Genomic DNA, 27,646 nt, shown 5'->3' on the forward strand with positions numbered 1-27,646 from the left:
GTACCTTAATTAAGGCCACGGCCGCTTCCTTCCAACTCCTAGGCCTTCCCTATCCCATCGTCGCTATAAGACCTATCTGTGTCGGTGCGACGTAAAGCCGCTAGCAAAAAAAAAAAAAAAAAACACTCTCACCTTTATTCCAAGCACCTCCTCTTTGGGTGTAACGGGCAGAGCGGTGGGAAAATCTGACACGGGCTGGAACACGATGCGATATCCTCCGGTCTCGTGGTCGCCGTTCCAGTGAGGCTCCTCGATCACGTCCCACTGTACCTGCACGCTTGTGGTTGTGATGGGCACCACCTTAAGACCAGTGACCCCGCGGCTGGGAGCTGGAACACATTTTAAATCACATAACTTCTAGTGCTGAATCGGTCTTGTGTTGTGTGACATGCATGTTATTCAAAACATCAATCTGTATAAAAAATAACAATATTTAAAATATGTACATCTATTTTATCTAAATATTTCCTTTCTGTCAATGACTCAGAGAAAGCAATAAGAATTTTCCTTTCGTTTACTTTAGCTGATCTATTTGTAAAATCATGTTTAGAAAAGTAGGAAGACACTGATATAAGTGAGGAAAGGGAAGCAAAGGAAAGACTACTGGCAGTCGATGTCCACCATGTTGAAAAAACTGGGAGAGCACATTGAGACTGTCCTTGTCCTTCCGGTTTTTCATGTTTGTCCAAAGCTCTAAAAATAGGATAAACAATGCACGCTCAGTGCGGAAAGAACAGACACGGACAAATATGAACACATAGGACAAGAAAAATCTCCACATCTTCTTAACAATTCATGTTCTACATCCATTCCTTCTTAGCTGGTTTCTGTTCCCAGATTCATCAACACTCCTTGAAGGGCAACTTGACAGATCTTCAGTCCTAATATGGAAATGTGGGATACAAAGATAAAGACAGGACAAGCAAAAACACTTCACGTTCCTACCTGCAGAGAGGGTTCTGATGGACTCGGATTCAGCACTCCATCCGCTGGGCCCGATATCGTTGGTTGCCTGTATTCTAAATCTGTACGATGTGTACGGTTTGAGATTGGCAGCAGTGTAGGACGTCACTTGTGGATCCACTCGTTCGGGCACGGTCTGCCACGGACCTGAGTTCTCTGTACTTTGTACCGTGTAGTATCTGGATCATAACCAAAAAAAAAAGCAGATTATTCATCACAAAAGAAAAATACCCTTAGGTTACAATTTCTGGTCCATTAGTATTGGAAGCAGTTGAGTAACTATGTACTGATAACAAGTCATAAATAGGGATGTAGGAACAAGTAATATGACAGATTAATGTGGGTGGTGGTGGTGATTACTGTTTTAAGAGGAACTAGAACCAGGCAACCATCCTCTATATAACACTAATCAGAGAGAAAAAATGGAAGGGATTCGATACTTCGAAAAATGAAGGTTGTAAATATTGTATATTGGGTTGTTTTTATTTCCATCAAGTGTCTCTTTCATTTTTTCATTTGTTCCTTCATTATGTTTTTTGGCACATTTTTAGCTTGTATTACGTAAATTAGTTCAACCCCTCCCCTTTTTTCACTGAAGATGGTTCAAACAAGCAGAAACAGTTTGAATTTAATTACTCCATCTAATGATGGAATTGTATGATGTATTGAATTAGGAGGAAACACTTAATTTTACCTTTGTAAAGTGAAAACCGTCAATACGGAATGATTCTAATATCTTGTAATTACAAATGAAGGTATGGGCCAAAGAAAGAGAAGGGCCATGAAAGGCATGAAAATAAAAGAGTCCCTAGGATTCGAATGCTCCGTATCGCACTTAAACAGATTCACAACTAAGTAATTTTTTATTTTCGACCTTGTTCATATACTAAATTGCTTAAGGCAACTTATTGGTTAAAAGTGGTACATGTTTCGTATATTATCAACATCTTCAGCTACATAATACTGTTTAGATGAAACATTCATATAATGTCATTATCCACTTTTAACCAATAAGTTGCGTTAAGCAATTTAGTGTAAAGACAAGGTGGAAAATAAAAAATACTTAGTTGTGAATCTGCTCTAATACCGTCAGGGTCGGAAAAGAACATGAGTTGACCAAGGGGGTTGGACGGATAGACAAAAGTGGGAAGCCTGGCACAAGTAAATGGAAGCAGGGCCCCATGGCTGCCAACCCACGCTCCAAAGTTCAGAGTCCCTGGAGCCCCTTTTCGTCGCCTCTTACGACAGGCCGGGGACACCATGGGTGTTAATTCTACCGCCCCCACCCATACGGGATGAGGAGACACTTCTCCAAACAGACTGGCTGGCTCTCTCCACATACCTGATGCATAAGAGACCACACTCGTCAGTTAACTTCTATCTTCCGTGATAACAATTCCCAAGTACTGGTTTGCCCATTCGCTCCTCTCATCATACGAAGCGTGTTTTTTAACTAAGATCCGTTTTGTTGTAGAACTAGTAGTTCGCGCGCATATTGCAACGAGCACGTGTGCCGTGTACCGGAATGCCTCGGGAACAACTGTGCTCAGTTTCAGCTCTGTAGCTAACCTGTACGGTTCTGTTCTGTGCTTTCAAAATGTTTAAGACTATCAACTCGCCTGCCCTGTGTGAGGTTCGGTCAGTGATATGGTTTTTGTCAGCAAGGAACCTGTCTGCTGCAGAAATTCATCAACAGATTTGCGAAGTGTACGGTGATACTGTTATGAGTGAAAGCAAAGTGCGTAAGTGGGTACGACAATTCAAAGATGGCCGTGACAACGTCCATGATGAGGACCACTCCGGTCGCCCTTCTTTGATTACAGACGATTTGGTGGCTTCAGTTGAAGCGAAGATTTGTGAGAACAGGCACTTCACAATAACAGGTCTCTCAAATGAATTTCCTGACGTGTAGAGATCAGTGCTTTACAACATTGTTTAGGAAACTGTGCTCCCATTGGGTCCTGAAATTCCTAACAGAGGACCACAAAAACCAAAGATTTGAGTGTGCGATGAAGTTCTTGACTCGAAACAGGTCTCTCAAACGAATTTCCTGACATGTTGAGATCAGTGCTTTACAACATTGTTTAGGAAACTGTGCTCCCATTGGGTCCCGTAACTCCTAACAGAGGACCACAAAAACCAAAGATTTGAGTGTGCGATGAAGTTCTTGACTCATTATGATGAAGAAGGTGACGGCTTCTTGAGTCAGATCGTAACTGGAGATGAAACATGGGTTTCCCATATCACGCTCGAATCGAAGCAACAGAGCATGGAAAGGAGACACACATACACTCACCTATGAAGGCCAAACAGACTCTGTCCCAGCGCAAAATCATGGCGTCGGTGTTTTGGGATAGGCATGAGGTTTTGTTGGTCGACCTCATGCAACAAGGAACCACTATCAATGCAGAAGCATACTGCCAAACCCTGAGAAAGCTACGCAGAGTGATTCAAAACAAAAGACGCGGCATGCTGACAAAGGGAATTGTCCTTCTCCATGACAATGCAAGACCTCACACTGCAGGTCAGACCTGCGATTTATTGGACAGTTTTGGCTGGGAAGTTTTAGACCATGCACCCTACAGTCCTGATCTTGCGCCGAGCGATTACCATCTGTTCCTCCACCTCAAACATCACCTCAGTGGCAACCATTACAATGACGACGTGAAAACGGCAGTGAACTCTCGGCAAGTTTCTATGAAGAGGGTATTTTAAAATTGGTTACGGGGTATGATAAGTGTTTGAAGAAACTTGGCAACTATGTCGAAAAATAGAGTTAAGTATGTACTTTCTGAAAATAAATTTACTTTTTTGAAATAACCTTTTGTAGCGTACTTATTTTCAAACGGACCTTACTTAAAAAAACATGCCTCGTAATAAAAATGCTGCAGGACTGACTTTACTTTTTTATGGTTTTCAGAGAAGCCAAGGTGCTGGAAGTTTGTCCCATGGGAGTTATTTTACATGCCAACAAATCTCCAATGTGAGGCTGACCTTCAAGTACCACTGGGCTACTCTTTTACCCTTCCTCACTTCAGATCGTTTAATTTGATATGTGAACTTGTTCTTGTCATCCGTAGAGAGAGAATCCCATTTCTACCCCGATGAGCTCATTTCTGCTTCATCACGCTGAGAAGACACGTTCACATATCTTCAGTCTTGATGTGGGATAAGAAGAAAGCTGAATAAACAGAGGAAGGAGACAACACTCACCCGCCATTCTGTTTATCCTATTACCGTATTTATTCGATTATAGGCGGACACCAATTTTAAGTTGGCTCCCAGGAAATCAGAAATAAAAATTTTTAAAAATTATTAAGGAAGCATGCAACGCATATTTCTGCCATTTAATTGTTTTTAAAAGTAATAAACTTCATTGTTAGGTTCCGTATTGAGTTGAGACTATGCTTAAAGTAAATACAAAATTTTAATATTCCACCTACTCAATACTAAAAAATCATGTGATGTTTTTACAAAAACATTATAATGACATTAAAAGGTACTAGTTTCGGTCCACTGTGGACCATCATCAGCCTAGCCAAATTACAACAGTAAAAGACATAGTGATAAAAATAGTATGGAGAAATGAGAGGATCTAAAAGGATGGGATGGTGGTGGAATGACAGATAAAAGTGAAAAAACCGTATTTGCGAATAATGATAAAAGTAACAGAAGTGTTCACAATGACAAGTAAAATCTTGTGAAGTCACAGTAAAAACTCTTGATGAGATAGTCAGGTTGGCAGTTGCTCCTCTGTTACACGTAGAGGGAAGAATTGTTCAATGAGACTAGCACCAGATTAAAATTGACAAAGTTGAACCTGTTCAACGTAGTTATATATGTCAATCGTGTAACAGAGGAGCAACTGCCAACCTGACTATCTCATCAAGAGTTTTTACTGTGACTTCACAAGATTTTACTTGTCATTGTGAAAACTTCTGTTACTTTTATCATTATTCGCAAATACGGTTTTTTCACTTTTATCTGTCATTCCACCACCATCCCATCCTTTTAGATCCTCTCATTTCTCCATACTATTTTTATCACTATGTCTTTTACTGTTGTAATTTGGCTAGGCTGATGATGGTCCACAGTGGACCGAAACTAGTACCTTTTAATGTCATTGTAATGTTTTTGTAAAAACATCACATGATTTTTTAGTATTGAGTAGGTGGAATATTAAAATTTTGTATTTACTTTAAGCATTTAATTGTTTAGTCTGTCATTGCCATCAAGTGATTCAGATTCACTGTCACCTATTTCTATGCCTCTGTCTAAAGCATGCATTTTACCCCACAGGTACACAGCACTGTAAGGCCGAAGTTCTCTCAGTCACTGCTGCAGGCAGAAATCCATGTCATTTTCAATTTACGTTGTACGAAATAAGTTATTCATGTCCATTGCAGTTTGTATATTTTGACCAGATACAGTGAAGAGTTAGACCAACAACCACAAATATTTTTATAATATACGTTATGAATTAGTTTTCAGCATTATATTTTAAGTGGTGCTTAAGAAAGATTTCTAATATAATATAGAGTTAAGGTGTGACTTGTGGTTGTTCGGTTTTAAATTATCTGATATATTCACGAACAATCCAATCATTAAAAGAAAAAACCATGGTGCAACAGCCCAGAAGGGCCTTGGCCTGCCAAGCGACCGCTGCTCAGCCCGGAGGCCTGCAGATTATGAGGTGTCGTTTGGTCAACACGACGAATCCTCTCGGCCATTATTCTTGGCTTTCTAGACTGGGGCCGCCATCTCACCATCAGATAGCTCCTCAATTGTAATCATGCAGGCTGAGTGGACCTCGAACCAGCCCTCAGAACCAGGCAAGAAACCCTGACCTGGCCAGGAATCAAACCCGGGGCCTCCAGGGTACCCCTACACCGCGGGGCCGGCCAACAATCCAATCATGCTTATAGGGAATAACATCAGTTAGGTTATTTATTTGAAGGCATACTGTATATCTATTTGATAAATGCATTTACATTGTTGTTCTCGTTCCACTTTAATCTTGGATATTAAATATCTAAGTCGTTAGTCGGGATGAAACTCCCTTGCCATTTACAGGCTCGCTATTATCAACAGACGCCTAATAAGTTTTAAATGCTATTTTTATAAATTCAGTGAACAGGGAAAGTCACACAACACTACAACATAGTGCAAAATCAAGCAGTAAACTTGTTGAATTATGTAAACATATAACTTTTTTACTTTTTTAATGGAAATACTGTCATTCCCATGCAAGGAATTGTAAATCGTAGCCTGTGCACTTAAACCCTGCCTCTTTGTAAATTGTAACAAAAATTATAACGTGTCAGTTTTTTTGAATGTATAAATATAAGAAAATAATACTGACTCTCACAGGTTGGTTTTCTTGCAATTACAGCCTTTATTTTTTATTTTTCATACTGTACCCGAATCTACTTTTCGCTGAGTTGTGGAGGAGAGCGTTGTAGTCGCAATCAAACCTCACTGCCAAGAGCGTCCACTCTCTGTGATGTATACTTGCTACGTCAGGCCAGCCCGGCCACACTGGGCACCTCTGGTCTACAGTATGTACACTTCCCAAGTATATGAAACATTTTACAACTTCTGCTGGGTTATCATTCACTTTCATCTTCCTTCGCCTCGCCATCACTACTGTTTTAATAATAATGTTCTTGAGTGTTCAGAGATGCCAAGGTGACAGAATTTTTCCCCTTGGGAGTTTTTTACGTGATAACAAATCTACCAACATGAGACCAACATATCAAATAACACAGGACTATAAAATGTGTTAAACAAATTAAATAGTAAAAATGAAAACAGTACACATGAAAAGTTAAAGAAAGTGTATTTTCATTTTTCTCGTCTTCTGTGCCATCAAGCCATTCAAGATGAAACCCTTTTTCATAACGTTTGTAGACAAGGCTAGAAATTTAAAAGCTTCAGTTCCTAAATTTTTGTGAGCAGAGTTTCTGCAGCGATGGTATCCATGAGAAGATTTACTGGTATTTCCTTCAGTAGAAGAATGTCAAGAGATCATCCTCAACTCATCTGTAATATGCCATTCTGCTCTTCTGAGTGAGTTGATGTGCGATCAGCAATGCATAGGTGTGAGCTTGAATTCAGGAGAGGGTAGTTAAAATCCCACTGTCGCAGCCCTGAAGATGGTTTGCCTTGGTTTTTCATTTTCACACCAGGCGAATGCTGGGGCTGTACCTTAATTAAGGGCACGGCCGCTTCCTTCCCAATCTCAGCCCTTTTCCACACTTGCATCGCTGAAAACCCTGGATGTGTTAGTGCGATGTTAAGCCAACAGCAAAAAGAAGATGGTTCACTCACAATAATACAATCACCTGGAGGCTAAAATATCTTGGTTTTTAATTCTTGTTTATGGAGTCACCCTTATAAAAGGCTAACACTCAAATTAAGTGATAACCTTAGTCAGATAAAAATCTGGTACATGTTTCGACCCTATTAGGCCGTCATCAGCCACATAAAAACATTGAGATGACACCTTAACATATTAACGACGGGCCCCGAACGGAGGCTGCTGCCCCCAGATAGTTCAAGACTCCAAGGAAGAAATTACACTGCTGCACTCAAACTACTGTAACTCGAAAAGTATTCAAGATATCAACCTCAAACTTGTTTGTAGTCTGTATGTTGTGATACTTTTCAAAGCAAATACCACTGGTGGCACAGTGTAGTATTTGTACACTCATTGTTTTCAAATATGCAAGGATTTCTCTTTACGGCTACTCCCCGTGTAGTGTTAGCCGTTAATCATTAGACATATCTAATTCACTGTCACTCGGTACCTATTATAACTGCTCTGTACATAATTAATGTCCGACCGGGCGAGTTGACCGTGCGCGTAGAGGCGCGCGGCTGTGAGCTTGCATCCGGGAGATAGTAGGTTCGAATCCCACTATCGGCAGCCCTGAAGATGGTTTTTCGTGGTTTCCCATTTTCACACCAGGCAAATGCTGGGGCTGTACCTTAATTAAGGCCACGGCCGCTTCCTTCCAATTCCTAGGCCTTCCCTATCCCATCGTCGCCATAAGACCTATCTGTGTCGGTGCGACGTAAAGCCCCTAGCAAAAAAAAAAATTAATGTCCGGGCCGATGACCTTGATGTTAGGCCCCTTTAAACAACAAACATCATCATCATCATCAATTAATGTCCGGCTCCATGGCTAAATGGTTGGCCTTTGGTCCACAGGGTCCCGGGTTCGATTCCTGGCCGGGTCGGGATTTTAACCTTAATTGGATAATTTCAATGGCTCGGGGCCTGGGTGTGTCTGGCGTACTCAGCATTAGAAATTATCCTAGGTAGGGCCCTCGTCTTCACAGACATGCACGTCTCCTAATAGGCTGTCTACGAGAAAAAGACCTGCACCAGGCCTCCCCGGAGGCCATGCACCATTATCTATATATATAAAGTACTTTGTCCTGACTGATTCATCAACGCCGAGCCAAAACTACTGGACACAAAGAAATGAAATTTTGGGGATACGTTCATATTAAGATGTAGGTGCTCGCTAAGAGAGGATTTTTGGATATTCCGTCGGTAAGGGGGTGAAAAGGGAGGTGAAATTTTAAAATGAGTGTGTCTATATCTCAAAACTTTAAAAGTTTACAAATGTAAAAATTGGTATTTAGTCTTCTTTAAAAATAAGGAAACACGTATTTTTTGTTTTCAGAAAATCCCAATAGGAGGGATGAAAACGGGTGAAAAAGGGGTTGAATGCCTTTAATCAGGATACCGGTACTTATATCTCAGAAACTGAACATATTACAGACCTGAAAATTTGTACTTTTGATCTCTTTTAAGAATAAAGAAACATGTATTTTTTTGTTTTTGGAAAATCCAAATAATGGGGGGGGGGGGGGATGAAAAGGGGGCGAGTTTTTAAAATGAGTGTATCTATATCTCAAAACTTTTAAAGTTTACTGATGTAAAAATTGGTATTTAGAATCTCCTTTAAAAATAAAGAAACACGTATTATTTTGTTTTTGGAAAATCTCAATAGGAGGGGTGGAAAAAGGGGTCGAATGCCTTTAATGAGGATACTTATATCTCAGAAACTGAATATATTACAGACCTGGAAATTGGTGTTTGGGATCTCCTTTAAAAATAAAGTAACATGTATTTTTTTTTTTTGGAAAATCCAAATAATGGGGGGGGGGGGGGTGAAAAGGGGGTGAATTTTTAAAATGAGTGTATCTATATCTCAAAACTTTTAAAGTTTACTGATGTAAAAATTGGTATTTAGAATCTCCTTTAAAAATAAAGAAACACATATTATTTTGTTTTCGGAAAATCTCAATAGGAAGGGTGGAAAAGGGTGAAAAATGGCTTGAATGCCTTTAATGAGGCTACTTTTATTTCAGAACCTGAAGATATTACAGACCTGAAAATTGGTATTTGGGATCTACTTTAAAAGAAAGAAACAGGTATTTTTTCATTTTTGGTAAATCCAATATGGAGGGTGAAAAGGGGGGTGAAATTTTAAAACGAGTGTATCTATATCTCAAACCTTTAGATGTTTACAGAATTAAAAATTGGTATTTAGATTCTCCTTTAAAAGTAAAGAAACATGTATTTTTTGTTTTTGGAAAATCCCAATAGGAGGGGTGAGAAGGGGTGAAAAAGTGGTTGAATGCCTTTAATGAGGATTCTTATATCTCAGAAACTGAAGACATTACAGACCTGAAAATTGGTATTTAGGATCTCCTTTAAAAATATAGATACACTTTTTTTTGTTTTTGGAAAATCCAAATAATGGGGGGCAAAAAGGGGGGTGAATTTTTAAAATGCGTGTATCTATATGTTAAATCTTTAAAAGTTTACAGATGTACAAATTGGTATTTATAATCTCCTTTAAAAATAATGAAACACGTATTTTTTTGTTTTCGGAAAATCCCAATTGGAGGGGTGAAAAAGGGTGAAAAAGAGTTAAATGCCTTTAATGAGGATACTTATATCTCAGAAACTGTAGATATTAAAGACCTGAACATTGGTATTTGGGTTCTTCTTTAAAAATAAAGAAACATTTATTTTTTGCTTTTGGGAAATCCAATTAATGGGGGTTAAACAGGAGTGACAAATTGGGGTGAATTTTTAGAAAGACTATTTCTATAGTATATCTCAGAAACGTAAAATATTACAGACGTAAAAATTGGTATTTGAAATCTCCTGTAAAAGTAAAGAAACATAGGTGATTTGTTTCTGCAAACTCCACTTAAGGGGAACTAGAAAGGTGGGGGGGGGAGGTCATTTCTACAATATAACTCAAAAACTTAACATGTTACAGAAGTGAAAATGGTATTTTTTATCTCTATTAAAAATAAAGAAACATGTATGTTTTGTTTTTGGAAAAACCACTTGGGTGGGGGGGGGGGGGCAAAAGTGACTGAAAATGGGGTTGAATTCTATAAATTAGGATACTGATATTTCAAAAACTGAAGATGTTACAGATTTGTAATTTGGTATTTGGAATCTCCTTTAAAAATAAAATAAATTCATAATTTTGTTTTTGGAAATCCACTTGAAGGGGGTGGGGGGTGAGAATTAAAAATTTAGTTGAATTATTTGTATGAAGATACTATTATCTCAAAAACAAAAGATTTTGCAGGCGTGAAAATTGGTTTTTGGAATCTGCTTTAAAAGTAAAGAAACACGTATTCTCGGAAAATCCAATGAAGAGCGGGGGAGGTGAAAGAATTGATAAATTAATTGAATTAATTCTACAGTATGAGGATAATTCCATCTAATAAAAACTATTGTTAAAGACGTGAAAATAGGTATTCCTAGTTGGATCTCCTATAAAAACAAACAAAAACGCGTTTTGGATGGGAAATCATCTTGGGAGGGGGGAATGGAGTTGAATTCCTTTCATGAGGACACATATCTCAAAAACTGAAGATAGAGTCATGATAATTGGTATTTAGAAGATCCTTTACTATTAAAGAAACACGTATTTTTTGCCGCAAAATTCACTTAAGTGGGGGGGAGTGTGAAAGGAAGTGAAAAAAGTCAATTATTTTTATGGGGATACTTATATCTCAAAACTGAAGGTAACAGACGTGAACATTGGTATTTGAAATGGCCTTTAAACATAAAGAAACACGCCTTCTTTTTTCCTACCTTGCCTGGGCGCAACGATGGTGCTGGTCACATTTCAGCAATGAAACTTAACGGCGGTGGGCTGAAATATGAGTTGAGACCAATTGATTTTACTGTTCATAATGTACTTATTCTGATCATTTTTCATTCGTGTCGCCAGAAATCTCGTGCACCGGCCTACGCGCAACGATGGTGCTGGTCACATTTCAGCAATGAAAATGGCTGCAGATGTAATTTACCGCCAAGTAGCGGTCTTGCATCTTGCTGTGGGTTCCAGACCATCAATAATAATAATAATAATAATAATAATAATAATAATAATAATAATAATAATAATAATAATAATAATAATAATAATAATAATAATAATAATAATAATAATAATAACGTATATTCAACTAATATCACCCACCAAAATAATAATAATAATAATAATAATAATAATAATAATAATAATAATAATAATAATAATAATAATAATAATAATAATGTTGTGGACTGTCGTCAAAATGCGCGGACCACGCTGGAAACGGGTCCTGTCCGGGTAATGACTACGATTGCAGTCCGGCCGCGGGTTCAGTACCGCCAAGGCACCCAAGACGACACCACGCCGGATCTCCTCAAGGATTTGATCCATATTAAAAATGCTTATAGGAAAAGATGGCAAAGATTTAAGGACCCAACTGACCGGGTGAATTACCTGGACATATCCCGGGAAGTACAAAATCGATTGCTGGAAAGAAAGATTGAAAAATGGGAGAAAATTTGCCATAATCTCTCAGAAAACGAGTCAGATCACGAATTTTGGTGGATTCTCTCAGGAAACGAGTTAGATCGCGAATTTTGGCAGATTATATATAAAACGTTAAGCATTCAATTATAATTTTCATTATAATACCATAGCGAAACACGGGTATCTTGCTAATTATTACATAATTAATCACAATTATCAGTAGCCGTCGGCAACTGAATACGCCACGCCATGTTGACATCCGTACTGGAACTCCAGGGAATACCTCTACATATCCGACATTATATTCCATGATTACACTGTTTGGAACTCCTAATCTGGCCCACAATTTCATCGATAATCAAGGAAATACGAGGTGCGTTAAAGCGAGAATTCTCTAAGTCCGTCACTTACTGTCGCCTATTGTCAGCTAAGAAACTACAAGAATTCTCGGGGCTCATGACCCATCTTGTACAATGATTCTCAGTGCATAAGAACACCCGTTTATATACAAAGCTTCCATGGCTGCAAAGACCGTACAATTAAGGAAAAACATCAACACTAAAATCTGTGATCCCTCTACTCCATGGCATAATTGAAAGTAGTTAAAACTATAGCCAATAGATAGCACAGCACGCCACAAATGATGCTCGTGCGTAAAAATGGAGATCTCCGGAGCACATCGACAACTGCTGGCTGCAGTACTACGGAGATCTCCGAGGCCGGTTGTCAATGTGTTAAAAACTATAAAATGTGTCGAACAAATAAAAACAGTATTCGTAAAAAGTTAAAAATTGTAAGTGTATTAATTTTTCTCGTATGCACATTCACTGCTCTCTATTAACAGTGAGAATTAACATTCCAAACACTGTGCATGTAGGGATGTACAATGTCACACCGTAAATATTCTTTCCACAGCGTCTAGAAGGTGATATATTGCTAATTGTTTATGAAAATCCATGATTGTTGCTTAGGAAATGAGGTGGTCTTAAAGAGGGTGAAAATATGATCCCATACTGCATAAAAGAGGTTGGGAATAAAGGCAGGTGGTCATCTGGACAAGTCTCAAGCAGCCAACAGATCAAAGCAGTGAAACAGTTAAATGGGACTTATCCATTTCTTCCCGTCTGTCTCACGAACTTGATGGAAAGTCCGTTATATAATTTCTATTCTTACCTGAGTGGAGCGAAGCCATCCCTGCCCGGAGTCCAGCTGAACGTAATCTGTTCGCTCTGAACCTGGCTGCGACTGATCTGTGGGACGGACGGAGGTTGCGGTCGCTCCCGGTTGTTAGTGGTATACACCAGGACGTGAGCGACCTTACCCCATCCCAGACGAGTCTGTGCCGTCACAGAGAACAAATAATACTCCTCAGGCAGAAGTTCGGTCGCCCTGCAACACAAGCACATTTACATGGTTATACATGGCGTGTGAGGAAATGGCCAAAGTAAAGTCTGAAAAAGATAATAACAATCAAAGACAAGGAATAATAGACATAGTTGACAGAAACATTTTTCCTGAGGCTTTGCCGTATGTGCAAAAACTAATGAAAAACTGGGGCGCAAATAACCGATATGGTTTGGACATATCAAGTAGAGGTATGTAGAAAGAATGCCAAAACAAGCCCTGGGAGGGCAGATAACAGGGAAGACAGAGATTAGATTGGATGGACTTAGTGAAGACAATGGAACATAGTGCTGGATGAGGAATGGGGGCCATGGCAGATGGTGGTAGCGATTGTTGTTTTATGAGCAAGTACAACTACTATCTGTGAAACTTTTAGTGACACTTCAGCTCCCTAGTGCTGATCGGTAGACCTCGGTTATCTTCGAGATATGGATTGGCAATCTTTGACACCAAAAAATATGAATTGATTATGCATCACCATGAGGCATCTGCTAGTGTAATCACAAAACTTCAAATACTATTGTTATTTATACCATGAAACAAAGAAATATAAATGAAATCTGTGAACTTTTGAAACCTATTGCAATAGTACATCAATGAAACACCTCAGAAATCCTACTTGGAAAACAACATCACAGTAAGGACAGAAAAATAATAGCATAAGTAGCATATTGCTGTGATATACCCTCTGTGGCTGGGGGCGGTAGAATAACACCCACGGTATACCCTGCCTGTCTACAAGGTGACTAAAAGGGGCCTCAGGGGCTCTGAACATCTGAGCATGGGTTGGCGACCACGGGGCCCTTAGCCGAGTTCTAGCATTGCTTCCACTTACTTGAGCCAGGGTCCTCACCTTCATCTATCATCTGACTTCTCTTGGTCAACTCTTGTTCTTCTCCGACCCCGATGGTATTAGAGCACTCGAGGCCTAGAGAGTCTTTCATTTTCGCACCCTTCGTGGCCCTTGTCTTGCTTTGGTCGATACCTTCATTTTTCGAAGTGTTGGACCCCTTCCATACTTTCTCTCCGATTAGTGTTATACAGTAAAAAGCCATTGTAACGAACGTCAGTTTAAAGAAATGTTCAGAATAGCAAAATTACTTTTACGCCCATTCCCTTTCCCCTTTTTAACGTGTGTTAAAATACGTCATTTTAACGAATTTCGAACTTTCAGTATAATAAATTAAAATGTAGCCTTTTCCTTCAAAATAGAATTGAAATTCGTCCTGTTTTAATTGTCAGGTATTTCTCACAACATGTCTCTGTACAGCTAATATACCAGACAGCACACTCTATACTACACACAGGCAAAACTACCCGATTACAAATCGGGGAAAGTAGCAAACGCATCACAATTCTGACGAGCGGGTTGCCTACCCAACAGGACGTGAAGATTATCTTATTCAGTTTTGGTGTACCGGTACTGAACGCCATTACAGTAAAGCCTCATTAATTCAAAGTCGTTTAGCACCAAAAAAAATGGACTTCGAATTAACCTCCAACTTGTAATTCAGAAATGTCAACTAATGCCGCATCACAAAATATTGTACGACCCATTACTGCATGCAATTAACCTTGATTCACAGTTTAAACCTTTCAAATGTCATGGAAAAAACTATTTCCAAAATGTATCCAACAAGGTGCATTTACAGTATTCAGATAACTCACTGACAAACATAACCTCACGCAACGAAAGAAAAACAAAGCATGATTCAGAGACGAGTAGAAATCTATGCTGGCTCTTGTGTGCAAGTGCTTTATTCATTGGATTACTGTATTGTGTGCCTTTTATATGCCCTGTACTTGCACGGAAAGTGCCCGACGCCCTTAAAACATTGTGGCTTATTGAAGTTTCCTATGTCGAGGGGATAAAGTTCCTCGCTTTCATGTGCGTTGCAACACAGTACAATGACCCCAACGCTTGTATGATTTCCCGACTGCCACTTCTCTCCTTTAAAATCATAGGTCCGTTTGGACTCAGCATTAAAAGAAACAACTCAGTTTCATTGGCATTGACAATATCGTTCACGCATAGAAATTGATTGTATGAGCCACGCTTCTACGTCAACTGTCGGCATCGCCAGTGTTCGTGGTTCCGCTTCTCCACATTCAATAAAATCTCACGCAACAGGAGCTGATGAAATTCCCATTTCATTTGTGACTTACATAATCGACATAATACTGCCCATTTTTACGCATTTACTTAATACCTGTCTTACTTCAGGCAAAATCCCAATTAAATGGAAAGATGCACTCATTGTGCCTGTCCCAAAAATCTCTCCTGCAAGCAATGCATCTGACTACCGACCTGTCTGCATCCTCACAGCACTTTCTAAGGTTCTGGAGAAGATAATGCATAAACAAATTGTTAAATACTTGGAAAAACATTCTGTACTTGATCCCTTACAGTCTGGTTTTAAGAAAGGACACAGTACTGCAACTACATTAATCAAAATCACGGATGACATTAGACGGGCTATGGACGAACGAAAATTGACTATACTTATCCTTCTAGACTTTAGCAGTGCGTTTGACACTGTAAATATAGACGTACTGTTAGCTAAGTTACAAAAACTTCACATGGCTCATTCTGCTATTCAGCTCTTGGGCTCATACCTCAAAAACAGATGACAGCAAGTTGTATCAAACATGAAGACTACAGAATGGAGGACTAAGCTATCTGGCGTTCCCCAAGGGTCTATTCTTGGACCTCTTTTATTCTTGATCTATATTAATGACATTTCTTCTCATCTGAACGACTGCAACTATCATCTTTATGCCGACGATCTTCAGATATACTCACACTTTAAGGTTCCTGACATTGACAAAGCAATCCACCATATGAACTCGACTTTATATTCAATTAGCTCCTACGCTAAAGATAACTGCCTATTAATTAACCCGAAGAAAACGCAAGCAATCATAATAGGACAATCTAGACTTTTAAATACGCTAAACATCATACAGCAGCCTAACCTCATGCTCTGTGGTGAAGCTATACCTTTTCAGAAGTCTGTAAAAAACCTAGGCGTTGTCATGAATGACACATTAAACTGGAATGACCATATAACAAGTGTCTGCAGAAAAGTATATGCATCTCTTCACCCCCTAAAAATGAAACAATCCATTCTACCACACAGCATGAAAATAAAACTTATTCAAACCCTCATTTTTCCAATAATTTATTACTGTGATGTCGTATTAACCGATGCAACTACAGAACAAACTATGAAACTTCAAAGGGCAATGAACTCTTGCATACGATTTATATTTTCTTTGAACTTTAGGACACATATTTCCCCTTATTATGAGAAGCTATCCTGGCTGAAAATTGATCAACTAAGGAATTTACATACTGTGACACTAATTTTTCGACTTCTGAACGAATCTACATCTGAATACCTATCCTCACATTTTAACTTCCTCTCATCTTTCCATGGACATAATACCAGATCGACTTCTACCCTTATGATACCTGTTAATCATTCATCTGCATACAGCCACTCTTTCCAAGTGTCTGGGGCAAGGCTATGGAACACACTCCCTGTCAGTATACGTAATAGCACTTCAACAGTCTCATTTAAACGGTATTGTCGAGATTTCCTCTTAAATACGTGACCAGCTTGTATGAATGTTAGTGTGCATGAGTGCAATTATGATTTAGAACTATTGTTAGGTGATGTAGATGTAGATAGGCTAGATAATATTAATCATTAAAAATAACAATTATAATCTCTTATAATATTACTCCATAAATTTAAGTAGCTCTAGGGTCTGCTAATGTTATTTTACTAAAGTATGTGATTATGTACTGTACGTAGTGGTTAAGTGTAAGAGAGGGCCGTGAGCCCTAACTTCGCCACATACAAGGCATAAAATAAATAAATAAATAATACTGCCTACTACGTGATATTCCGGCGTTCCTTAAAATGTTGAATACAAAAGTATTATGATTTCACTCAAACCTAGCAAATATGAAGCACACTGTAGACACACCGAAGTGAGTGAAAGTGCAGAAAGCTACCCTGTAAGTTCCGGAAGACGAGTTTTATCATGACGCGGATAAATTTTGTATTTAAGTTACTCTGTAAAATACTATTTTTTAAAAATATAAAGCAGTTTTGAATTAAAAGTCTGAATTTCGGTAATGCAACCGACATTGTTCTTCAAATTAGACAAGATTTTGAATAAACCTATTTCGAATTATCGAGGTTCTACTGAATGTAGGATTAATTTCTTATACATAAAAAGCTAATTTAAGCCAATTTTCTATTAATAAAAATACCCGCACCTTCAAACGTTAGGGTGCGTGGATTGGATTACAGTACACGTTATAAATCTCATATTAGTTCCGTATTGAAATGCACGTAAATACAAAATATGTTACAAGTGTTATTTTTTTAATATCCACCTATTCAATACAAAGAGATCTTTTTAAGAATTAAATATTATTATAAAACGTTAAGGGAGATGTTTCGCCCATATTAAGGGCATCATCAGCCTCAAACTCAAACCTGTATGGTGAAAAATCAGGATCCTGATTGTTCTTACAAGTCGTAAAAAGAGGATATCAATATAGGTGTTTGTCTAAACATAAAAAATTATTAGAATGTCCTTGGTTAAAATCATAGTATCAAGCTGTATGTCACAAGTTCACAAGATTATACTTTCCGGAGTGTTGAGTCAATGCGCCCAAAATCCTGTCGAGGGTAGAGCAATAAACAGCTGTCTTTATAATGAAATAGAAATGTGTTTCCTTGAATACTCCTGTTGGAGGATAAGAAAAAGTACAGCTGATAGACTGTTAAAGATGTTAATTTCTCAAATGTGTTACGATAAGATAACAGTCTTCTGTGGGAGCAAGGAAAAGTATTTATCTTGCTTGAAGGAGCAAAAGTCGAAGGTATATTGACGTTGTGTGAAGTCTGTAACAAGAGGAGAGTGAATGCTTAGGAAAGGTATTTTTGAAGAGAATGTGGGTAACAATGTGGGGCAATTCCAGCCAAAGAGAAGATTCTATCTCGTGGTGTTGGGTCTCAAACAGCCAGTCATAAGTCGACATGTTTCATTTAGAGAAATGTCAACTTGTTTAACATGACTGGATCTGTACCAAAGAAGGCAAGCGTACTCTGGAGCAGAGTAACACAGAGCCAGGGCTGTAGTTCTCATCATCCCAATTGGTTCCAGACAACTTTTTGCTTGATGTTCATGCAGTGTTGTTTGTAGGTGAGAGCACGATCCAATGTTACACCTAGATATTTAGGTGTTGGGCAGTGATCTAGTTGAGTATCTTCCCATACTACCTGCAATTTCCTAGACGCCTATCTGTTCTTTCCATTCGTTACATTGACGCATTGAGCTCCTTTTCACCTTCTAGGTTTGTTCTCTTCTTACCTCCTGTATCATTTTTATTTTCCTGTCTCATCTCTTTCCTGTATCATTTTTACCTTCCTGTCTCATCTCTTTCCTGTCTTAAGCAGCCACAGTTCCTGCATCGAGATAGAAGATCAGTCAACTTCTGAAACACAAGTTGCCTGTTATGCTGTACAGATGCAAGACCTGGAGGGTCAGGAATGAGGATTACAACAGAATTCTAATTTTTGGATCCATGAAAGATATGGCAATGCAGAAATGAGATGCACACACATTCTTATGTTATAAACATAGGAGAAGTAAAAGTAAAGATGCTGGATTTTGATCCGTGCGGGAAGAGACAGGCTGACGCATTACAGACAAACTGGCATTGGAAATGACCAGTGAGAGTGGAGTGGAGAGTACGACAATGACGATGAGCTCATGAACTTACCTGAATGTTCTTGCCGAAGGTGGGAACTCCCGAGAGAAGTTGGGGCCACTCCCGTTCTGTAAGCTATACGTTACTCTGTACGCCAAGATCTTGCCATTGGGTTCCTCGGGCACATCCCAGATGATGCGTGCCGTCGTTAACGACACATCCGGAAAGGATACGTTGGAAGGAACGCCCGGCACTGCAACATACAACACAGGAACTGAAGAATAATAATAATAAGAAGAAGAAGATATGTTTACACAGGCCAGAAACAAAAGCTCATTTGCAAATCAAATTCTTGTTGCCGATTTGTTGGCTTACACTAAGCAGATTCTGTCATAACAGAAATTCACTCGCTGGCAAGTAAAACACTTGTCTGCACATGTCAGTGTTGCTGCCTATGACTTCTTTGATGGCTACAGAGAAACTTCGCCCTCATGTCTAACACCTGCTCTCCGAAGCAAGTGATGTATTCCCAACTGAAAGATAGAGATACGGACATGCACGTAGCATATTCTTGCCAAATAAAACCAAGGCTTAAGTTCTCCATCTGACCAGATGTGCCCTCACTCCATATGAACACTGTAGAGAGGTTTGGAATTCAATCCAGACTTTTGGCACACAATGTAGTGATAGTATGCTGCCACCTCTCCTATTCCGATGGCACTTCTTTTCCCCATCCAAAGGGGCACGAACCGGCTAACCACTGTTGATCACGACCACTAGATGGACTGATACAAAGACGTTCTAACCTGTACCGGGAAGAAGCATGTGTTGTCACATCAGCTGATGTGATGACGTGCTGTGAACAAGGGCTCACAATAGTTCTAACAGCGATGAAACCATGAGTCTCATAAAAGAGATCACAGAAAAGTAGACCAAGAAATGACCACTAGGTCAGACAACACAACCTAGAACTGGTCCTTTAGCCATCTAAGCAACCATAATGTACTCGGAGGACAATCGCTATACTCGCAAGGCATGAGGATGTACAGGGTTGTAAATGGTGAATGATAATAAAAACCATCCTGATCATTTTCCACATTTAAAAAATATATAGAACACTTTAAAATTTACGAGCTTTATGATGCGCTTACCATCTTCAAACGTCTGAACACGTACTGGGGGCACGCTGAGGACACCATTTCCCAGGCGAGTGTAAGCCAGTACCTGTACGTGATACTGGACAAACTTGCGCAGTTCCGTCAGAGTGGTGGTGAACGTAGAGTTGCTGGCGATCGTCTTGTACTGCACAAACAAAGTAAACAACGCTCAGGAAAATCCTGTTTTAAAATGTTTAAAACAAAAGTATCAGAGAAACAGTTCACAGACCAAGCACAGTGCCGTGACAAAATGGAGGAATGTAATGTAAGAAGAGGAACACAACAAGGGATGTTCACGGTCCAATCACATTACGACGAGCAGCCTTAAGGCAAGCTCCGCTCCTGAACACTCAAGTTGAAAGTACGTCACTGTTGCTTTAATAATGTCAGGCCAGATAGTTAGCAAGTATTGTGATTACACTGGACAATGAGGAAGAAAGAACAATATATGTAAAAAAGTATAAATGGAGTGCATGCTGGATCCAAGCTTAATTAATAGGAAGAGTGAAGGAAATTTTATTACAATGCTTTCAAATAAGTAGTTTCCGTGGCTCAGACGGCAGCGCACCAGCCTCTCACCGCTGGGTTCCGTGGTTCAAATCTCTGTCACTCCATGTCAGATTTGTGCTGGACAAAGTGAAGGCGGGACAGGGTTTTCTCCAGGTACTCCGGTTTTCCCTCTCATCTTTCATTCCAGCAACACTCTCCATAATCATTTCAGTTCATCTGTCAGACATTAATCATTGCCCCAGAGGAGTGCGACAGCCGGCACAATTCCTATCCTCGCCGCAAGATCCTCGGTCATTGACTGGAAAACAGGTTGTAGGTTTTCATTTTTCATTTTCAAATAAACATCGGTACCTTTGAAAAGATGCTGTCAAAAACTGCTCCCAAACTTCAGGAAGAAAACTCAACCTATAGAGAAACCAAAACTCCAAGGCAGAGACTGGCTGTGTGCTTGATGTAAGTAACAGAATATTTCACACTTGAACTCATTTTAAATTTTAAATATTGTTCATATTTAATTTTATCTCAAACAAACTCAAAATTCCAAGTTAACTGTACAACTGTTTAAGACTGGAAAAACTCACTATTTTCATCGAACACACAAAACGAATTCAAGTCTGCCATGTCTTCTTTAAAAAAATTCCGAACCTCAAGGTGATACCACACAGTGGACCGGAAGCTGGGGTGGGGACAGAAATGCGGGCACTACGCATGCAATGTTTGATGCTTGCACCTGGTGTATTCATACTGCTGGTCCAGTCATCTTGACGAAAGAGCTCAGTAGTGCATGTAGCCTCAATATGGAAGATGATCAACTTCATTCACTATGAATGCTGGAGTGTATAAAATTCAATTACAGAAAAATTAATGCATGTTATGTCACTTGTAATAACAGACAAACTAGTCAAAGCGTCCAGTTCTACTGAATCAGCCATTTGGGCAAAATTCTGCAAATACACTTGGCCCAACCACCCGAAAGCTGGTTCTATTGCAGTGATTTTTAAATCTGCAGCCGTGAAAGCCTTTTCTGGACAGTCAAAGGGTTTCTGTTGTACCCAAAGGATATTACCTAGTTTAATACAGGAATGTTCAAGGAACATAAAAACCTGCCGTTACAATGGGGTGTGAACTCTCACCTGGAAAGGAAGCCTGGGAGTGGAACCGTAGTAGACCTTGAAGCCCTCGATGAGTCCGTTCTGATGCTCCTTGGGAACATCTCCCCACTTGACGACGATGGTGGTGGAAGACGTGGCGTTAGCTTCTACCTTCTCTGGGCCAGAGGAGGGAACTGAAAATAAACAAACAACAGACATTACTGTTGGCACATTCTTTACCAAATAACAGAAACAGCTGATCTAAAATATATAATACACGAGAATCCCTCATTCAGTCTTTTGTTACAAGCTTTAACCCACAGAACGTTGAAAAAATAATCGAGTGGACGCTTCTTAGAAGAGCAGGCATGCTCTCTACCTGAAATATGCCAGGCAAAAAAGTGAAGGTGTGGTCTAAAAGTGCCAAGCTGTTTCAATGGAAAATGCAGGTTTCCAGAAAAAAGAATGTAACACTCCTGTTTTGAAAGATATGAAAGCAAAACTTAATCAGGGAGTGCAATATATAGTCATCTAAATTCAGGATAACTTTCAGATCACTATGAAATTTATTTCTCACATTATTAACACATGGGTGACGGGCCCCGAGAAATCTCGTAGTATGCTCGCCAGCGGTAGGTGACGGGCCCCGAGAAATCTCAGTTTTATTCACGACATCGTCTTCGATCTTCCTGTGACATTACTTGACCATATATTGAACTATTTTGGACTTGCACATTGAATAGAATAAATCGTAGATGTATATCTGCCACTTTTCTTTTATTCACGTCCTTCTTTTATTCTTTGATTTAGTTTCGAAATGTCGCCTTAGCTGATTACGATATTTTAGAAGAATTGTATGCCGATGATCGTTCAAACGGATATAGTGATTGTGAATTAGTGGAAACTGAATGCGAGAGTGATAGTGGAAGTGATATTCAAGAACCTACAAATCGTAATTAACATAGTATGTTTATTTATTCAAGTGACTGATGATGACAACGATGTAAACATTGATGATGTTTTAGGAACTGACACTGAAGATGATTTTATAAAGACAGATCCATCAACTTGAAAGATAAAATCTTGACTAGTTTAATATTTATGTACATTTTTATAATCATGTGCACTCTAGTATGCTTAGTAGGAAAATTTCCGGTCCACAGGGTATGTGACAAGCTCAAGCATCCGGTCAGCAATGAATTAATTAATTAAAATAATTTATTCACGGAAATAAAAGTTGGACATTTTGATTATTCCTATTGCCACACGCTTACAAATGGAGTAAGAATGAACGCATGATACAAGAACCAAGAAATGCATTTTGTATGTTCTAAAAATATCTGCAGGGGTGTCAAAAATCCAAAATTCTAAAATCTAGCATAATGAAAAAATACCCCAACAATGGCAATCACACAAGTGAACGCAATTAAATGAAGACAGTGAAAATAAACAGCCATATTGCTAATGATCTGGGAGTCAAGTATGACCGCTTGGACTTCGTGGACAGTGATTCTGATCTTGGTGACAAATCAAGTGACTATTTCGTCTCGAACAATGAATTACCCATGCGGAATGTGTCTGTACATAACCGAGCAAGTGTTAGTGATAATGTTGATACTAACAGTGACTGGGAAGAAAGGAATGTTGACTACAACAATTGCTCAGGCTCCACTATAGTTCCTGGACTCGTTAGTTCTTTTAATTTCCTCCTCTCTCACACAACTCTTCTTACACTTCGACGTCATGCTTTTACTAGTCAAGGAGCTTTAAACATTGCTCGAGTTTATCGACAGACAGAAAATAAGGGAATGTCGCCAGAACATGGTGGCTTGAACTCTCTGTAATGGTCATCCAACATTAAGCGCCATTTTCGGTCTAGAAGCCTCTCAAAGAATACAGAAACGAAGCGTGGGTTATGTCCAAGCTGAACTGAAGACGACTTCCTAAGAAAATCCTTTATTTACTCACTGCCAATAAAGTGAGGATATGGTGTCCCCCTGAAGTATAATATTTATTCAAAAGTAGTCAGCCATGTGAGGTCATGCCACCAAGGTCTGAGTTCAGTTTTGAGATCAACATTCTTACATTCTTTAAGAAGCCCCTCTTGTTGAGCAATGAGCCGGGTCCTAATAATTCCTACTTCTACATCAATGCATTTGTCTCTGTTTCCCAACTTTTCCCATCTTCATCAGCTTTCTTTCTTATCCTACAATTCCAATATCAAAATGAAATATCAGTCAAGATGGCTCCTAAATGAGTGTCAAAGTCCGCATTCAATGACGAGGAGAGAGACCCTCTGTATGAAGAGGTGGTGAATTTCCTTGTCCATTTGTGTTTCCATGTTCGTCCTTGTCTCCTCTTCCTGCATGCCATTCTATTACGTGTTCCTATCTTTCTGTATATTTCTGCTGCTTAAGTTATGAACAGTAGAATATCTCAGTAAATCTGCAAGTTACCTGATTCGCGAGTGCGCTCCACTGCGGCGGGGCTGGCCTCCGAACTGCCCACGTCGTTGTACGCCTGCATAATAATGAGATACTCGGTGAACTCTTCCAGTCCCTCCAGAACGTGCGAGTTGGCCGTGTGGTCCTCGATGCTCACGCTCCTCGTCCGCGGAGAGCCCATCTCTCGGTACGAAATGTTGTACCCTCGAGGATTTCCAAACCACTCCACCTGCTGCAGTGGCTGTGAAAATAAGACACAAACAGTAGAGAGCTACACTCACATTCAGAACAGTCAACACAGTTACACTGTAAACTGAATAAATGGTTAAACGAGAGGGACATAATCAAGGAGGTTCTACTAACTGTAGAACACAGTACATGTGAATGGGTGACTGTTAAAAGCGGTCTAAGTCTCTGAAATCACCATTTTGAGATAAGTCAGAGTGAGTGGCAAAAGTTCAAGCCAAACTAGATCTTTGGCAAGAAGAATTTGAAGGAATGAGAACGATTATCAGCTAAATTAAAACCATCGGTTTAGTGATGAGTCGAAATCCTGAAGCAGTCCACCTGTGAGTGAAAAATGAAGAAGAAGACATTATCAATAACTTCAAATACTTAGGGAACTTCGTTTCTTCTGGCAATACCACAAACCAAGAAATAGGCAATAGAACATAAGCTGCAACAAAATTCTACCACTCCGTTCGTCAATTACTTTGGGATGACTCATTTCCCCAAGCTTGTAAGCTCAGACTGTACAAAATACATATCTTGTACCAATTCTAACATACGGACTGAAAGCAGCAACGTTGACTACATCTGCACAAAGTCGCCTACAGGCCACTGAAATGAAGTTGATCATGTCTCCAAAAGACAAGGGGAGACAAAATAAGGAATGAAAGTATTCGGCAACAACTTGAATTGGACAGGAGCCTGGTGGAAACCTTAGAATTAAGCAGATTATGATGGTATGGAGATATGAGAGGGATGGCTCTAATTAGGAGGCTCAGAGGGAGGCCTCGTTATAGTTGGGAAAAGCAAATTTTCAAAGACCGCACCAAACGTGATGTAAACTGGTAGAAAAAGGTAGAACATCAGCTGTGGATGGGCAGGACGAACTAGAAGAGGCACCCGGCTTCCTGGAGCGGAAAATAGATGATGATGACGTCAAGCAAATGCAGGTGTGCAGCTCACAGTGTCCAGGGTTTGGAATAATAGCACCGTTATAAACCCTTATTTTGGTCTTCATACCCAGGTTTTGCTTTTCCATACGCTGAGTGTAAAATAACTCCAGTGAAGTTAATGTCAAAAGATAATGGTTATCTGAAGATAAATTGGTGCCTATAGATGTAACACAAGAGGATATTATATTCCTATAGATCATTCCATGTTAAGAAAACAGTACTGCGCTTATAGACCTACAAGGAATGAACACACCCCTCTTCGACAATGATAATTCCTTGTCATTAAGTAATGTACATTGTACTATGGAAGAAAAAAGAAAAGATGAGGCACATTCTTTTGCCTGCGAGTTGTTAAAATAATTACTTAACATTCTCTATTTGCAGGGAGGAAGCACAATGTTACTCTGTAAATCACCGGCAGCTTATCACTGTTGAAGAGAAGTGTGTATTGTACAGCAGTTGTTACTCAAGATTTTGATGCCGTGGTGTGCACTGATACATCACGGCAGACTTGTAGCGATATAATTTTTATCTGTGCTTGGTTTTGTTATTTAGCTGTTGTTTCTTAGATCATTTCATTTTTAACATTTTAACTTTTTTTTTTCAGAAGTGCATTTAATTTTTGCCATTCTTTTCATGGGGTGATACGATGGCACAGTGGTAGTCAAATGTATGAAATGCAATTAACTGAGTTCGCCACTCCCGAGCCTATAAAAATTTGTCTATGTCCTCCCCCAGTTTACCTTGAACTTCAATACTAAGGTTTTGTATGTGCCCTGGGAACCAAGATGAGCTTCCTCAAAACCCTCCGAGTTCATAAAAATAATTTGCAGCTTGTATCTCAGTACCTTCCCCCAAGTTTCACAGACTCTGTGTGAACGTTTTCCCATGATATTCTTGAGCAGAGCCGTTCAGTGTTGCCATAAGAGCAACATAGACTCAACGTTTCATGAAGCCTGCTTCTTACCTGCAGGCCCAGGGTTTGATTCCCGGCCCGGTCAGGGATTCTTAACTGGATCAAGGCCCATTCAGCCATGTGACGGTCAGATGGCGGCCCTCGTCTAGAAAGCCAAGAGGATTCGTTGTGCCGACCACACGTGCTGTTGCACCATGGTGTTTGGTTTGATTCATGATTTCTTGGAGGGCGAGTATTTTACTTACAACATAGAGAAATACCTGCTAAAGTGTGGTGAATAAATACTTACGATCCATCGTACTCGAAGCTCTGTGGCGCTCATTGCTCTGACGGTGACGTTGCGAGGTGGATGAGCCGGGGGAGCCTGGATGGTTTGGAACTCCTTTGTGGGTTCCGACGGGACAGACGCGCCCACCACGTTGTTGGCAATAATCCGCAGTTTGTACAGCATGAAGGGCACCAGACCTGTCACTGTGATGGTCATGGCATCAGGGTCCGACACCTCAAAGACGGTGAACCAGGTGGCATTACGTGCCGTCTGAGCCTGCCGCAACACACAAGAATATAATATATAATACAATATATCAAGTACATTAATATTACATAAGTCTTGGGACTAGTTTCAGCCACTTAGTGGCCATCTTCAGCCATAAACTGATCACGTGATAACTAAAACATGTATATAAGATCATTTGCAGGAATAATTATAACATTAAAATACATATAACAACAAAGATTATGGTTGTGATCTTCTTGTCATAATAATGTTGTCTTTATGTTGGCTTAGGACTTCAGGCAATGGAGTGAAATGTACAGTATGTGTAATGTAACAATTTCCCATGAATGTTATGTAGCATATGTATTTAAGTTGAATCATGTGTATTACGAATTATTGGTTAGGTTACATTTATTGGTTGTAAATAACTCTTGATATATTCAAAGTCATTCAGGAAACTTCTGTTTATCTGTATATTACACAAGGGAAGTTAGGTTAAGGTTACATCATGTTTATCACTTGTAAACAATAGTCCATGTTTCTCAAGTTGCTCAGGAAAGCCCCCCATGTGTGTGTTGGTTTTTTTCTTTTTTTTCATGTATCAAGGATATGTTGTTTGATATTCTAGATGTTTGTAGGTATCTTTAGGTTATGTACCATAGTAACAAACTTGTTTTGAAGACAATTCTAGAACACTTACTCACCAAAATTTCCAATGTTATTACAGAATCTTCCAGGCATCTTGTAATACTATATTGTAAGAGAGCAGAATTATCTAGAATCCTACCAGTATATACAGTATATAGAGTGTGAAGAGATGTACGTCAGTTGGTGTTACTGATACCGAGTCGTGGTTAGTAAAGTGACGTGTTGATGTAGCACGCTATTATAGATCAG

At 39.4% G+C, this 27,646-nt stretch overlaps 1 protein-coding gene across 2 annotated transcripts in view; it reads right to left on the minus strand.

Moving 5' to 3' along the window:
- The window catches only part of sdk (sidekick cell adhesion molecule), a 608,204-nt gene that overhangs the window by 53,617 nt on the left and 526,941 nt on the right, over positions 1 to 27,646 (minus strand). For both annotated transcript variants that reach the window (XM_067157341.2, XM_067157340.2), the window contains exons 20-27: positions 26,543 to 26,797; positions 24,169 to 24,397; positions 21,755 to 21,906; positions 20,106 to 20,256; positions 19,027 to 19,207; positions 12,990 to 13,205; positions 946 to 1,142; positions 133 to 329 (exon numbers count right to left, since the gene is read on the minus strand). In XM_067157341.2, the coding sequence (XP_067013442.2) occupies positions 133 to 329; positions 946 to 1,142; positions 12,990 to 13,205; positions 19,027 to 19,207; positions 20,106 to 20,256; positions 21,755 to 21,906; positions 24,169 to 24,397; positions 26,543 to 26,797 (1,578 nt within the window). The remainder of the gene's footprint in view (positions 1 to 132; positions 330 to 945; positions 1,143 to 12,989; positions 13,206 to 19,026; positions 19,208 to 20,105; positions 20,257 to 21,754; positions 21,907 to 24,168; positions 24,398 to 26,542; positions 26,798 to 27,646) is intronic.

The sequence above is a fragment of the Anabrus simplex genome, chromosome 13, assembly GCF_040414725.1.
Source record: "Anabrus simplex isolate iqAnaSimp1 chromosome 13, ASM4041472v1, whole genome shotgun sequence".
Taxonomy (NCBI): Eukaryota; Metazoa; Arthropoda; class Insecta; order Orthoptera; family Tettigoniidae; genus Anabrus; species Anabrus simplex.